Below are 15,752 nucleotides of genomic sequence, written 5' to 3' on the forward strand. Positions count from 1 at the left end.
TCGGGGCCTCCACAGCATCACTCGGGGCCTCCACAGCATCACTCGGGGCCTCCACTGCATCACTATGCGCTACCACTGCATCACTTAACACCACAGCATCGCTCGTCGCCACCACAGCATCGCTCGTCGCCACCACAGCATCGCTCGTCGCCACCACAGCATCGCTCGTCGCCACCACATCATCGCTCGTCGCCACCACATCATCGCTCGTAGCCACCACATCATCGCTCGTCGCCACCACATCATCGCTCGTCGCCACCACATCATCGCTCGTCGCCACCACATCATCGCTCGTCGCCACCACATCATCGCTCGTCGCCACCACATCATCGCTCGTCGCCACCACATCATCGCTCGTCGCCACCACATCATCGCTCGTCGCCACCACATCATCGCTCGTCGCCACCACATCATCGCTCGTCGCCACCACATCATCGCTCGTCGCCACCACATCATCGCTCGTCGCCACCACATCATCACTCGTCGCCACCACATCATCACTCCGCGCCATCACAGCAGCATCAATCTGTGCAGCCATTCAACAACAACTAGTTCAAATATGTTCTCTCAATGTTTCAAGCTTTATTACAAATGTCGCAAAAAGATGTTAATATTTCACTTCTGTTCTTGGATTTTCGTCACAATAAAATACACTGAACATAATCTTCACAAAAGTTATTTACAAAAGTTTAAGCTATTGCCATTATAAATTACAATCACTTTTATTTAATTAATAATTATTTAAAAAAATTAAAAGCCATTGTTATTTGTAATATCAATACATCTAAGTCACGTAAATACAAAACATGTTGCATTACAACTGCTATAGGTGTCACATTTGCGAAAGTTATAACTATTGGCATTGTAAATGACAAAGCTATTAATTTAGCTATTTTCAAAAACAACACATAAATAAAAAAATTGTCATTTACAAGACCAATAGCTCAAACTTTCCTAATGCGAGACCTATTGCATTGCAAATGCTTGTATATACACTGTGTGGTTCTTTTTCGTTTGACCTACACTACATGATTAGACCTGGTAAAATGAGCTGCATAAGACTCCTTTAAGAGAAGCATGAAAGCGGCTCTCCACAGCTACCAATTTGAGAGCTATCAAAGGTTATAAAAGACCACTAAAATCACCATAAGGGTTGCCTGGATTATTGCAAAGTGTATCACTTAAATACGTGTGCACAATGTACTAAGCCAGCCTCATACATATACCAAAATAAAGTATAGAATGCACAGAGTCCAGTAAATTCCCAGAGGCTTTACAGAGGCTCAAGTAGGCAAAACTAATTCTTTCTTCTGTGGTAGTGTGTGCAAGCAGTTAGTCTTGTCAGAGGGCAGTGTTAAGCATTTGTTCTACACACACAGGCAAGAAATGAGTACACACACTCCGTGACTAAATCCAAGACCAATAGTTTGTAAAAAATATTACTGTTTATATATTTATTTCTTAAAACCAAAGATACTTTTTTGCAGTAAAACATTTTTTGCAATATCACAGTTTTTCAGTGTAAAAAGTGGACACTGCATTTTTCAATCAGTACAATGTTATCGTATGGAAGGATACACAATCAGCAATATGCAGGTAAGTAAACAATTTACAGTATTTGGTTGAAGAATCCGTACCAGGCAAGTTTCAGGTAAGTTTCAGGTAAGTGACCTCACTGTACCACCACTGTACCGGGTGTAAAGGTCAAACTCAGGATCTGGTACCATTGTTATCCAATGGAGAAAGGGGGCAATCTAAGTGGGTACTACTTCCAGGTAAATAGCACAGTTTACTAATCCAGTCTCCGGTGGTTAAGGTAACAAGGTGCGGCCAAAAGCAGCACCAAACTTACACCTCCAGCGGCACAGGGGCGGGTGGGTGTAGACTGCTAACCCAGCATCGGGCCTCCAATGCAAACCAACGGGCAATCTCGAACTTTGAAAAAGGCTGAAGGCTCAGGCTAGGAGGCCAATCGATGGAAACCTACAGTGGCACAAGTAAGTTAGGAGGTGCTGGAGCGTTGGGACACAGTCAGTTGATCTCACTAGGGGCTCAGGGTCCTAGGGTGTCCTTTGACGTCGAAGTACAGCTTACAGATGCAAGTTACGATTGGTCGGATGGGAGGGGGTTGTCATAATGCAGAGAATGCAGGCATCGACAAGGAGTCCAACAGGGGTCAGTCCACAGTTTACCCTTACTCTAAATCGCTGGGGAACCTTTGCTAAATTAATTGACAATGGCCCTCGGGCCCTGGTTGTACGCCTTTCCGCCTATACCACTTCTGCCCAGAGTGCTGAAGAAGATCCAGCGCAACCAGGCCCAAGTCATCTTTGTGGCTCCGGAGTGGGCACGAAGATACTGGTATCCCGAGCTACTCAGCATGTCAGTCGATCCCCCGATTCGTCTGCGTCTTCAGGAGCACCTTCTGTCGCAGCAGCAGGGGACGGTCCTCCACCCGAACCTGTCCAGTCTCCACCTCCATGCGTGGAGATTGAGCGGCGACAGTTGAGGCCATTTGACTTGCCTCCTGAAGTCTGTGATGTGATTCTGGCAGCCAGGCGTCCCTCCACAAAATTGGTATACGCCTGCAGGTGGAACACATTTGTGGCATGGTGCACAGAAAAGGCTGTGGATCCTCTCTCTGCCCCCCTTTCAGAGGTTCTCCTCTTTATTCTTTCTCTGGCCCAGCAGGGCTCTGCTCTGGGCACTGTCAAGGGCTACCTCTCTGCCATTTATGCCTTCTTGAGGCTTCCTGATCAGCCTTCTCTTTTCAAGTCCCCGGTTGTAAATAGATTTCTTAAAGGCATCATCCACATGTTTACTCCTGTTCCTTTCGTGATACGTCAGTGGGACTTGAACCTTGTTCTGACCTATTTGATGTGTGCTCCTTTCGAGCCATTTCCCAATTGCCCTCTTCATCTTCTGATTCTTAAGACTGCATTTCTGGTTGCCATCACCTCTGCCAGCTGAGTGAGTGAGCTCCAGGCTCTATCTTAGCCTCCTTTCCTCTCTGTCCATCCGGACAAAGTTGTCTTGAGAACTCGCCCTTCTTTGCTGCCCAAGGTGGTTACGGCCTTTCACATCGGACAGTCCATCACCTTGCCCACCTTCTTTCCGCCTCCGCATCCTTCCAAGGAGGAAGAGAGGTTCCAGCGTCTGGACCCAAAACGTGCGCTCTCATTCTATCTGGACCGCACACGCCAGTTCCGGGTGGATGACCAGCTCTTTGTTGGTTACGTGGTCACTAAGAAGAGACGGGCGGTGCACAAGAGGACCATCTCTCGGTGGGTCGTCTTGTGTATCAAGGCATGTTACTCCTTGGCGAGGAAGGAGCCTCCTGTTGGGCTGAGGGCCCATTCCAGTCCGGCCACGGAGGCTAGCACTGCCCTGGGCCGGGGAGTCCCCTTGCAGGACATCTGCCAGGCAGCTAAGTGGGCATCGCTGCACACGTTATCTGAAAGAGACACGTTCGTATTAGATTCCTTACCTTAGAATATCCCCAGGCGTCAGACTGGATCCGGAAACTTTTGCGTAGCAGTACCCTTGCGCGTCGGTAGGCGTCGTCTGCAGCTCCGCGTCCATAGTCGGGGTCGTGGGCGCTGTGATGACGTCATCGGAGTACTTAGACGCCGCCTCCGCGTGCTGACGTCAGTTCTTCTTTTTTCCGCGCCAGCAAGCGCAGAACTGGAAAAAGCAGTAACCCTTAGTCAATTTTTGACTAACTTTTTGGATCATTTTGATCATTTCTCGAAGTCTACGACTCCGATCGGTGCCGTAGGGATGCCTGGCTTTAAGCACTACGAGGATTGCGACCGCACGATGTCGGTCACGGATCCTCACCACCTGTGTCTAACTTGTCTAGGCGTCGACCACGACGACAAGGCCTGCCCCGACTGCCGGGCCCTCTCTTCGAAAGCCAGGCGGGAGCGGTCCCGCAGGCGACTCGAACTCCGGCAGTCGGTCCCGCGCCGCGAGAGGTCTCGGTCCCACGGGAGGTCGAGGGACAGGTCGCGGGCTCGGAGCCACCACAGTTCCGAGAGTAGGCCGCACTCATCCTGGTCGAAGTCGTCGTCAGGTAAGAAGCACAAGAAGTCCAAGAGGCGTCATCGCTCTTCGGACTCCACCCGACGCTCGGGCGATGCGGCCGGGGGTTCGGGTGACACCACCCACGCGGCTCCGTCGGAGTCGCTGGCGCCGCATCCAGCTCCACACACTCCGGTCCCTGGGCTAAACGCGACGCCGGAGGAGATCGAGCGAGGAAACTGTCTCCTCCGACGGGCTCCGCGGTGCTTTAGGGCGCAGCGGACCCGTCTGGGGCCTCTAGCGGGTCGGGGGCTTTGGCCCCGACGCCGTCGGGTGCTCTGGCCCCGACGCCGCCGGCACCGCAGGGCCCCACAATCCCGACGCCCTAGACATTCTTCGGGGCTGGATTGTCGCCGGTGGACCTTACTACCTCCCCGGCGTCGGACCATCGGGCGGCGCCGTCCCTGATACCTCCTTTGTTCCTGTTCCGACGTCGGGACGGCCCCGATGGGCGCCGCTCCAGACGTCGTTTGGAGAGTTTCACTTCTATGAACAGGCCCCATTGATTGAAAACCCTGAGTATCAGTAGACCTTGGGGAGGCCAGTGGCCTGGACACCTCTCCAGACACTGGTTTTGTCTCCCCTCCTACCGTGGCTTCGGAGGAGGGGGCAACCTACAGTGTGGTGTTGATGAGGGCTGCCAAGGCCTTGGGCCTTGAGCTCCCCGTCGCGGCAGTGAGGACTAACCTCCTCACTGAGGTCCTTAAACCGCAGTCAAGCTCGGCCGAGCCTCTGCTGCCCTTTAATGAGGCCTTGACCGACGTTCTTCTGGGCACTTGGTCCAAGCCCGCTACGGGTTCGCCCGTAGATAGGAACGTGGCCAGACGCCACCGCCCAGCCCCGGGCGACCCATGTTTCCTGTCCACCCATCCCACCCCCGAGAGCCTGGTCATCCAGGCCTCCAATTCCCAGACCGCATTCCCGTCGGCGCCGCCGGACAGGGAATCCAAGAGGTACGAGCAGTACGGTAAAAAGATCTTCTCGTTCCTTAGTCTGGGTCTGCGGTCTTCCAATACCGCATGCCTCTTGGGCCGCTACACCCACTCTCTGTGGGATACGGTTGCGGAAGTCCTGCCAGAGTGTCCGTTGGAGGTACGGGCCAAACGACGGTGGCGGTCAGATGCCACGCCTGGTTGAGGTCTGCCAACTTTTCAGCCGATGTCCAAAACACTCTGATGGACATGCCGTTTGATGGCCGTCGCCTCTTTGGCGACAAGGCAGACCATGCGCTTGAGCGCTTTAAGGACTCCAGGGCTACGGCCAAGTCCTTGGGCCTCTTGGCCCCACGCCAGCAATCGGCTGCCTTTCACTCCTTTCGTGGCCACGGAAGGGGTGTACCCACACGTGCTGCCAGCCACGCTCCGCAAGGTAATACCCAACGGGGTGGCGGCCGTGGGAACCGCCGTCCCGGCGGGTGGGGTCAACGGCGAGGTCAGTCCACACCTTCCCCCGCAGCATCTGTCTCAAAACCCTCCTAGTCCGTACTTTCAGGCCCATGTGACGCCAGTGGGGGGCAGGTTCGCCATCACCACCTCCACTAGCGCACTGTCACTTCGGACAGGTGGGTGCTGCAAATCGTCCGAAGGGGCTACTCCCTCCCCTTCAAAGCGACTCCTCCAGCCATGCCACCGCAGAACCACCGTGTATCGGGGGATCATTTGGGACTTCTGCAGGAGGAAGTTACGGCCCTCTTGGCCAAGGGGGCCATCGAGCGCGTTCCTGGGCCAGAAGTAGGGTGTGGTTGCTACTCCCACTACTTTCTGGTACCCAAGAAGGGCAAGGGGGGCCTACGCCCTATCTCGGACCTAAGGAACGTCAACGGCTTCCTCCGGAAGGAGAAGTTCAAAATGCTGACACTGGCTCAGGTCCTAGCTGCCCTGGACCCAGGAGACTGGATGGTAGCTTTGGACTTGCAGGACGCTTATTTCCACATCCCCGTCCTGCCGGCCCACCGGCGCTACCTGCGGTTCGCGGTTGGCCACGAGCACTTTCAGTATACCGTGCTCCCTTTCGGCCTTACCAGCGCCCCACGGGTGTTCACAAAGGTGATGGCGGTGGTCGCAGCTCACCTGCGCAGGTTAGGGGTTTCAGTCTTCCCCTACCTCGACGACTGGTTGTTGAAGGCGGGCTCGCCCCAGACAGTCGTCAGCCACCTCCAGACTACGGCAGATCTCCTGCCTGGGGTTCTCCATCAATGTCCCGAAGTCACACCTGTGCCCCTCTCAGAAGCTCCTTTTCATCGGAGCGGTTCTCCACTCGGCGCGGTTTCGGGTTTATCCACCCGAACAGCGGGTCCGGGATATTCAGGCTCTGATTACCATCTTTCAGCCGTTATCCCGGGTCTCGGTCAGGTTGACGCTGCGGCTTCTGGGGCTGATGGCCTCCTGCATCCTACTGGTGCATCACACCAGGTAGCGAATGTGGGCTCTGCAGTGGGACCTGAAGTTTCAGTGGGCCCAGCATCAGGGCAACCTGTTCGACCACGTCCTGATCTCGGAGGGCACTGTGAGACAGCTGCAGTGGTGGCTCACGGACCGCGATTGGGTCAGCGGCAGATCCTTCTCCCTTCCCCAACCGGAGCACGTAGTTGTGACGGACGCGTCCCTCAAGGGCTGGGGAGGCCACATGGGAGAGGCGGAGATCAGAGGCCTCTTGACTCAGGCGGAGGCCCGGCTCCACATCAACCTGTGGAGTTACGGGCGATTCGTCTAGCACTGAAGGCATTCCTCCCCTCTGTCCGGGGGTGTGTAGTGCTGGTGTTTACGGACAACACCACCGCCATGTGGTACTGCAACAAACAGGGCGGGGTGGGGTCGTGGACCCTTTGCCAGGAGGCTCTGCGCCTCTGGCAATGGCTGGAACGCCAGGGCGTGACCCTGGTGGCTCAACACCTGGCAGGTTCTTTGAACGCCAGGGCGGACGAGCTCAGCCGTCGGTGCATGATGGATCACGAATGGCGTCTGAACTCGGACGTGGCGCAAGGCCTCTTTCAGCAAAGGGGAGAGCCTTGGTTAGATCTATTCGCCACCGAAGAGAACGCGCAATGTCATCAGTTCTGCGCGTTGGAATTTCCAAGGCTGCACTCGCTCGGAGACGCTTTTCGTCGCGAGTGGAGTTGCGGTCTATTGTACGCCTTTCCGCCTACACCACTTCTGCCCAGATTGCTGAAGATCAGGCGCAACCGGGCCCAAGTCATCCTTGTGTCTCCGGACTGGGCGAGAAGGTACTGGTATCCAGAGCTACTCAGTATGTCAGTCGATCCCCCGGTTCGTCTGCCTCTTCAGGAGGACCTTCTGTCGCAGCAGCAGGGGACGGTCCTCCACCCGAACCTGTCCAGTCTCCACCTCCATGCTTGGAAATTGAGCGGCGACAGTTGAGGCCATTTGACTTGCCTCCTGAAGTCTGTAACGTCATTCTGGCAGCCAGGCGTCCCTCCACAAAGTCTGTATACGCCTGCAGGTGGAACAGATTTGTGGCATGGTGCACAGCAAAGGCTGTGGATCCTCTTGCTGCCCCTCTCTCTGAGGTTCTTCTCTTCCTTCTTTCTCTTGCCCAGCAGGGCTCTGCTCTGGGCACTATCAAGGGCTACCTTTCTGCCCTTTCAGCCTTACTGAGGCTGCCTGATCAACCTTCTTTGTTCAAGTCCCCTATTGTAAATAGATTTCTAAAAGGCATCACACACACATTTCCTCCTGTTCCGTTTGTGATGCCTCAGTGGGACTTGAACCTGGTTCTTACGTTTCTGATGTGCACTCCTTTTGAGCCACTTCACAACTTTCCTCTCCGCCTTCTTACTCTGAAGACTGCTTTCCTGGTTGCCATCACCTCTGCCAGGAGAGTGAGTGAGCTCAAGGCCCTTTCTTGTACTCCACCTTTCCTTTCTGTCCATCCGGACAAAGTGGTGTTGCGTACTAAGCCATCTTTCCTGCCCAAGGTTGTCACGGCCTTCCACATCGGGCAGTCTATCACCTTGCCAACGTTCTTCCCGCCACCGCATCCCTCTAAAGAGGAAGAGCGGCTCCACCGTCTGGACCCAAAACGTGCGCTCTCATTTTACTTGGATCGCACACGCCAGTTCCGGGTGGATGACCAACTCTTTGTTGGTTACGTGGGCGCTAAGAAGGGGAAAGCGGTGCACAAGAGGACAGTCTCCCGGTGGATCATCTTGTGTATCCAGGCATGCTACTCCTTGGCTAGAAAGGAGCCCCCTGTTGGATTACGGGCTCATTCCACCCGAGCCACGGCAACTACAACTGCCCTGGGCCGGGGTGTGCCATTACAGGATATCTGTCAGGCAGCTACGTGGGCATCGCTGCACACGTTTGCAAGACACTACTGCCTGGACAGTCAAGTCCGGAGGGATGGCTTCTTTGGCCGTTCCGTCCTCCAGGACTTTCTGGTGTGATTATTGGTTTGCAGACCCACCACCGGGGTTGGTATTGCTGGGGTATCTATTCTAAGGTAAGGAATCTAATACTAACGTGTCTCTTTCAGATGCACAAGTTACTACTTGTGTAACGATATATCTGTAAGAGAAATTAGTTAGTATTAGATTCCTTACCGACCCACCCATCCAACCCGTTCTGCGAACCGATATCTAGGGTTAGGGTTACCCCCCTTTCAGGGCCCTAGTTTCAATGGCATCAGTGTTGGTTTTTAACATGGCTCTGCGTTTCTGGCGCGGAAAAGCTGTGTCTAAGAACTGACGTCAGCACGCGGAGGCGGCGTCTAAGTACTCTGACGATGTCATCACGGCGCCGACGACGGACGCAGAGCCGCAGACGACGCCTACCGACACGCAAGGGTACTGCTACGCAAAAGTTTCCGGATCCAGTCTGACGCCTGGGGATATTCTAAGGTAAGGAATCTAATACTAACTAATGTCTCTTACAGATATATCGTTACACAAGTAGTAACTTGTGCACTAGGTCCCTTCTCAATCCTATGGTCACCCCAGATTTTACTTTTTGCTTCACTGGTTTACGACTTTCCCTGGCTGTGGGCCTGCTAATCAGACTCACAGCCTAGCTGTTCACTGTCTAAATTGACAACCATGTACTTTAGGTGCATTTACCAATTGGTATTGGGACACCTTATCAGCCCCTGTACAGTGTACCATAGGTACCCAGGGCATAGGTGAACCCAAGGCCTACCAGGGGCTGAAGCATGTATTATGCCACCCCTGGCTGGCCATCTAAACAGACACAACTGGCTGGTAAGACAGCTGGGGCAAGGTGGTGTAATCACCCTTTGCTGTAGATACAGTATACCTAAATCTAACCCCAAAATGGACACATATACTCCTATCAGTCACTCCTATGGCAGCCCTTATCAATCCTGAAGGCAGAGTGCTTGGAATTATGTGAGATGGTGCTCTGGCATGAGCTGAGCCTGTCTGCAGCTTGCGGAACCAAATCCTAATAGCTGTTCCATGATAACGCTATACCATATACTCTTAAATGCATTATAATCTTTGGTATAGCATTATCAAAACATGTCGAGTAAGGTGTCATACGAATTGGAATACTACCCCCTCGCCAATTCTGGCGACGGGGGTAGCATTCCACCCTTCTAGAGGGACATGACATGTATGTAACTGTGAACCCCGGTTAAAGTTAACTCGAGCCTTAGCATTCCAAAATGGATGCTGCCACCACAGACACAAGTCTGACCGCCTGCTGCTGGGAGTCCTTCTAGCGAGGGAGGCCTGGACAAAGGGTTTCCTGCCTTGGGAGGTGCTAGCACCACCCCAGACAGGATTTTGTGTATTAGGTAGGACAGGCCTGAAAGGAATGAGACATGCGTGGGGCACACAAGGTGCCCTGTGCATACACCGGTTCAAACCAGTTGCTGGGGCACTCCAGCCCCAGCTCTGACGCGAAACCGGACAAAGGATAGGGGGGTGTTACCACCCCCCTTCCTGGTCCCACCCATGGGAGGGACCTAGTCACAGTACAGCCCCCTTTAGGAGAATAAAGGTAGGAGCTGGTCTGATTCCAAATTAGATTATCCTGAATTGAAACTCTACAAGAAGAAACTCTGGACTTGTACGTTCTGCTCCACAGAAGACTGAAGAATATCCCTTGTGGGCAAAGAGTGTCCACCCTGTAACTGCAGGCACCATCAAGCGTCCTAGCGGTTCACTTTGTCGTCCTTCCTGCCGGAACCAGACTTCAGAGCCCGACGAGATCCGGACTTCCAGACCTCACCGACCTCAACCTACATCTGCAGCACAGCTGAGATCCGTGGGTGCGACGAGACACGTGGGACCGGCCATCTTGAAGAAACTGCACTTCGCTTCCAGCACGACTTCAGAAGCATCCTCGAGTAAGTGCTTTGGGGACTGAGAAGCCCCAACCCCGAGCAGCTCCTGCACCGAAGACCAGCCCTCCAGCATCCACGAAATCTGCGTGGGGCCCTTTTGCTTGGTTGCTGCTCGACGCGTTGTCTGGTCACTTGCCGGCTGGCTAGTGGCCTCCTAGAAGACGATCCTTGAAATCTACACTGCTGGTCTGGTTGCTCCAGACTGGCCCTTGCTCCCTTCCAAAAGAGGAGCACCCTGGACCCTCCTGGTCCACTCCAGACGCCATTTCCACTCACCGAGTGGGTTGCCTTTGCCAAGGCCTGTTGACTCCAAATCCGGATCTGACACCGCCGACAGCGAGAGCCTGCATGGGACAGCTCGTGACTCCATCCTGGTCGTCGAAGACACCTCCTGGTCCACGTGGCTGCAGAGACAAGCGTCCACTCTTCCCCTGATCGCGACAACAGCATCTGGTTCCCTCCTGGTTCCACTCCGGTCACTGGCTAGTGACTTTGAACACTGCCCCCTCTGCTTTCAGGTCCTCTTCTTCCTCGATCCACCCGTGGATCGCACCGGACATCTTCCACTTGGTCGCCTGCAGCATCTTTCTTCAAGGCTCCACAGACTTCGACGCGGAAACCCGACACACTTTGACACCTATGCAACCGCAGCCCGTGGGTGAGGTAACCAGAGCATTTCGGCGCTCAAGGGTAGATTAACTCTCCTAGTGTCCAGATTTCCAGTCGTTTTAGTCCTCGATAGTGAAGACTGTCCGTACTTACCTTTTTCGTAAACTGTCCTGTCCATTGGCTTTGTTCCGCATCTCGCGTGTGAGTTCACACTCTGCACACGCGTCCCGGGGGCCTCCTGTTACTTACCTAAGGTTAGGATAGTGTAGTCCCAGCGAACCTACAGCCTCTGGACAGCTCCATTCCTTCTATCGATTTCCTTATACCATTTACTTAGTATATGGTTTGTCGTGCCCCTAGGGCACCATTGTAATTTTGTGCAACTTATCGTATTTTTCCTATGAGATTGTCATGTGCTTAGCCCTCGGACCTCATAAAGAGTTCAGAGGTGTTTGTTATTAATAAATATACTGTTTATTTTCATAACAACCTGTGTGGTGTCCTTTCATCTGGTATTCAAGGGGTTATATTGTGGTAAAACAGCTGGCTTCACATGCCAAAAGAGTTTAGCCTAAGACTGCTTTGTCCATGCTACCATTAGGATAGCTGGTCTATAAGGTTGACTTACAACCAATCACCAGAAGGGTTGTTTGGACTGATACAAGGTGATCACTAGAACTAGTGAACATCATATATCAGGCCAACTTCTCACAGCCCCGACACGCAGGGATGCTGTGGCTAAAGGTTTCCGGATCCAGTCTCACGCCTGGGGATAATTCTACGTGAAGGAATCTGTGGCTAGAATCGTCTCTACCAGATACATTGTTACCGAAGGTAAGTAACTCGTACTTCATTACTTTCATATCTGCAGGACAATATTACCGGGGACAGCTTCTCCAACGTTTTGTGTTTATTAGACCTTCCCAATAAAGTTTGTTTTTAGTTATTTCTGTACTACATAAAGGCATCCAAAATTATCATGGTTTGTTTGCCACATTAATATTAGAAAGCAGTGATTTGAACATTTATGGGTATTGAATTGTGTTTAAAACCATTGAGTATGTTTTTCTTTTACAGACATTTGGAAAGTTTAAGACAATAAAAGCTAAGGACTATTCAAAGTTATGTAATGAGTTGCTTCAAGAAAAAAAAGAAATTAATTCAGAACTGCTGAAAATATTACACAGTGATGCTCTTGGTGGTGGTGGCCATATTGCAGTGGAAGAAAACCAAAGGCTTTTTAGTAAATTGCATACCGCACAAGAAGACCTGAAGGTGAAACCATTTTTTGTGGCTTTTTGCAGCACTAAACTCCTTAAATCCCATTTATATGCTCCCCATGGAATTGTTTATGGCCTTTACTAGTTTTTCTTCTAATCATTTTCATGTTGTATATGGTGATAACTCCTTGGGTATATAAATAAGTGTGCCCCTTCTATTTGGAGACACTCTTTTGGTTTACTTGATATTGATTTGATTCTCATGTGTTTTTGCTTCTGTTTAATGATTATGACTTCTAATAGAAATTTCTAACCACACATTTCTCACCTTTTGAACATTCCCAGGCTCCAGACTGTAAACATTTTAGCGGTACTCTGCAGGTCTATTCAAATAATTTTATTTGCATTTGATATATGCTTAAAAGTACAGAATACAATTTACCTAAAAACTTTTGATCAACAAGAGGTCTGAAATTAAATAATTGATTTTAAGATCTGTCCATTAATATGTTAAATATTACAAGTAGCCTTGTTGCAAAAATCAACTTCAGTTCATTGTGAGAAGGATTTGTTACGGCATGCAATTAAAAAATACAACTCCCCCTGAGTAGATCCCAGTAGCACATTTTAAAACCATACAATAAGTAATTTTCCAGTGATGAGGCTTTTATCTATTTGGTAATTTAACACCCCTGTCTGTTGAACTTCTCCTTATATGAAGAACTGAAAATACAAGTTTTGCAGCCATGAAACAAATATATGGTGTTTCCAAGGAGTTAATTAGTGTAGGAGCTGTAGAATGTGAAAATAAAACTCAGTTTTGTTATCAGGGGGAGGATATACTTTTTTCTTTTCATTTTGTAAAAAGGACAAAAAAAATAAAATATGAGACATGATTTGGGAAGACAAGCCATCACAAGGACACTGCAGCAGGTCATTTAGTGAGTATACATGCGCAGGGTAATCTACCATCAAAGGGAAAAATGTTTATCTCATCCTTGTTAAAGGGTATTGATGAGTGTTGTTAGTAACAAAGGAGAGATAGGAGTCATGACCCTTGGGGATTCTAGGCAGGGTATGGTAATGAATAACCGTAGCTTTACTTTGGTTTTGCCTGCATGTCTTACGGTACACAAAAGGGGGTGGTGATGGACGGAGCATCTGAATCAATCAAACACTCACACCCAGTCAAAAGATCTGGGTTTAATCCATCACCGTTCTTTAGCCAACTCTGCCACCCCAGTTCAGACATGGCTATATGCAAATCAGTCTGACCCTGTGCCTCATGGGAACAGTCCAGCCCGAAATGCCAAGCCATGTCTTCCCTGACCAGAAACAAGATTCCGGGGACCAGTTTCTGGCATTCCAGCCGTCTTCAGCCCGGCTTGCTTGAATCCAGTGGCAAAGTGGGCAAGGGACTCACGTCTGAGCATACCCTGCCACACTTATGGCGGCCAAAAGCGGTACAAAAGGGGGTGGTGATGGACGGAGCATCTGAATCAATCAAACACTCACACCCAGTCAAAAGATCTGGGTTTAATCCATCACCGTTCTTTAGCCCACTCTGCCACCCCAGTTCAGACATGGCTATATGCAAATCAGTCTGACCCTGTGCCTCATGGGAACAGTCCAGCCCGAACTGCCAGATCAGTTGACTGTGGGTGAGTGTTTGATTTGCTCCAATGCTCCGTCCATCATCCCCTTTTGTATCGCTTTGTTCACCATAAGTGTGGCAGGGTATGCTCAGACGTGAGTCCCTTGCTCACTTGGCCACTGGATTCAAGATAGCCTGGCTGATGAGGATTATGAATCCGAAATCGGTCCCAGGATGCTTGTTTCCGGTCCATGGAAGACATGACTTGGCAGTTCGGGCTGGACTGTTCGGGCTGGACTGTTCCCATGAGGCACAGGGTCAGACTGATTTGCATATGGCCATGTCTGAAATGGGGTGGCTGAGTGGGCTAAAGAATGGTGATGGATTAAACCCAGATCAGTTGACTGGGGGTGAGTGTTTGATTTGCTCAAACGCTCCATCCATCACCCCCTTTGTATCGCTTTGTTCGCCCTAAGTGTGGCAGGGTATGCTCAGACGTGAGTCCCTTGCTCACTTGGCCACTGGATTCAAGATAGCCTGGCTGATGAGGAATTATGAATCCAAAACCGGTCCCAGGATGCTTGTTTCCGGTCCATGGAAGACATGGCTTGGCAGTTCGGGCTGGACTGTTCCCATGAGGCACAGGGTCAGACTGATTTGCATATGGCCATGTCTGAAATGGGGTGGCTGAGTGGGCTAAAGAATGGTGATGGATTAAACCCAGATCAGTTGACTGGGGGTGAGTGTTTGATTTGCTCAAACGCTCCGTCCATCATCCCCTTTTGTATCGCTTTGTTCGCCCTAAGTGTGGCAGGGTATGCTCAGACGTGAGTCCCTTGCTCACTTGGCCACTGGATTCAAGATAGCCTGGCTGATGAGGATTATGAATCTGAAACCGGTCCCAGGATGCTTGTTTCCGGTCCATGGAAGACATGGCTTGGCAGTTCGGGCTGGACTGTTCCCATGAGGCACAGGGTCAGACTGATTTGCATATGGCCATGTCTGAAATGGGGTGGCTGAGTGGGCTAAAGAATAGTGATGGATTAAACCCAGATCAGTTGACTGGGGGTGAGTGTTTGATTTGCTCAAACGCTCCGTCCATCTTCCCCTTTTGTATCGCTTTGCATGTCTTAAGGTGGCACCTTGCGGATCCACATTGACGTAGCTCCTCTCCGCAAATGGCTTGTGGGGATTATATAGGCATCACTCCTGCGCACTGACATCAGTTTCTTTCCTTCTGATACTCCAGGCACATATCTGGAGCTCCCTCATCTCTCAGAGATATTTACCTTGAATTGTCAACTACATTTCTACTTTGTGCTATGATAGGTTTTAAAAGAAACAGGGGTAGCTGGGCCCAGCGGGAAGGAGGGTAGGCAGGGCCTCACAAATATGAAATACAAATATTTGCCTATGCCTCCGGGCTAATTAGGGCACTCACAGATTCATGTGCGAGTAAACAAAAGTTTATTAGTTTACCCAAACAACACTTTATGTTTTTCAATCAGTAATCAGTTCGTAAAAAGATATTCAAAAAAAGCAGAACAAACACTGCTATCAACTTCATTTCTTAGCCATACACACTTTAGGAGAAAAAAATTTTTTGTGCATATATACAGTGAAACAACAAATAAATGACGTTTTAACATAAAATGACAAAAAACATATACCGTGAATACATGTCACCACGAAAACAGTTGAATAACATTGGTCATTTAACCATACATGCTAGAAAAACTTTTACAAAAACAAGAGGGAGACAAGAATGATATTACAAACAAATTATGCTCCCAGGTCCTGAATCTAATGTTTTCAAATCAATGTCAGGAAATTAGCAATGTTCCTGACATTGATTTGAAAACATTAGATTCAGGACCTGGGAGCATAATTTGTTATTCAACTGTTTTCGTGATGACATGTAT

General features: G+C 50.6%; 1 protein-coding gene across 1 annotated transcript in view; it reads left to right on the top strand.

Annotated features, from left to right (window-relative positions):
• LOC144818836 (uncharacterized) overlaps positions 1-15,752 on the top strand; it is a 1,999,126-nt gene that overhangs the window by 1,761,989 nt on the left and 221,385 nt on the right. The window contains 1 exon segment of the mRNA XM_078676624.1: positions 12,094-12,291. Within this exon segment, the coding sequence (XP_078532750.1) occupies positions 12,094-12,291 (198 nt within the window).

Source organism: Lissotriton helveticus, chromosome 2_1 (genome assembly GCF_964261635.1).
Source record: "Lissotriton helveticus chromosome 2_1, aLisHel1.1, whole genome shotgun sequence".
NCBI classification, from domain to species: Eukaryota; Metazoa; Chordata; class Amphibia; order Caudata; family Salamandridae; genus Lissotriton; species Lissotriton helveticus.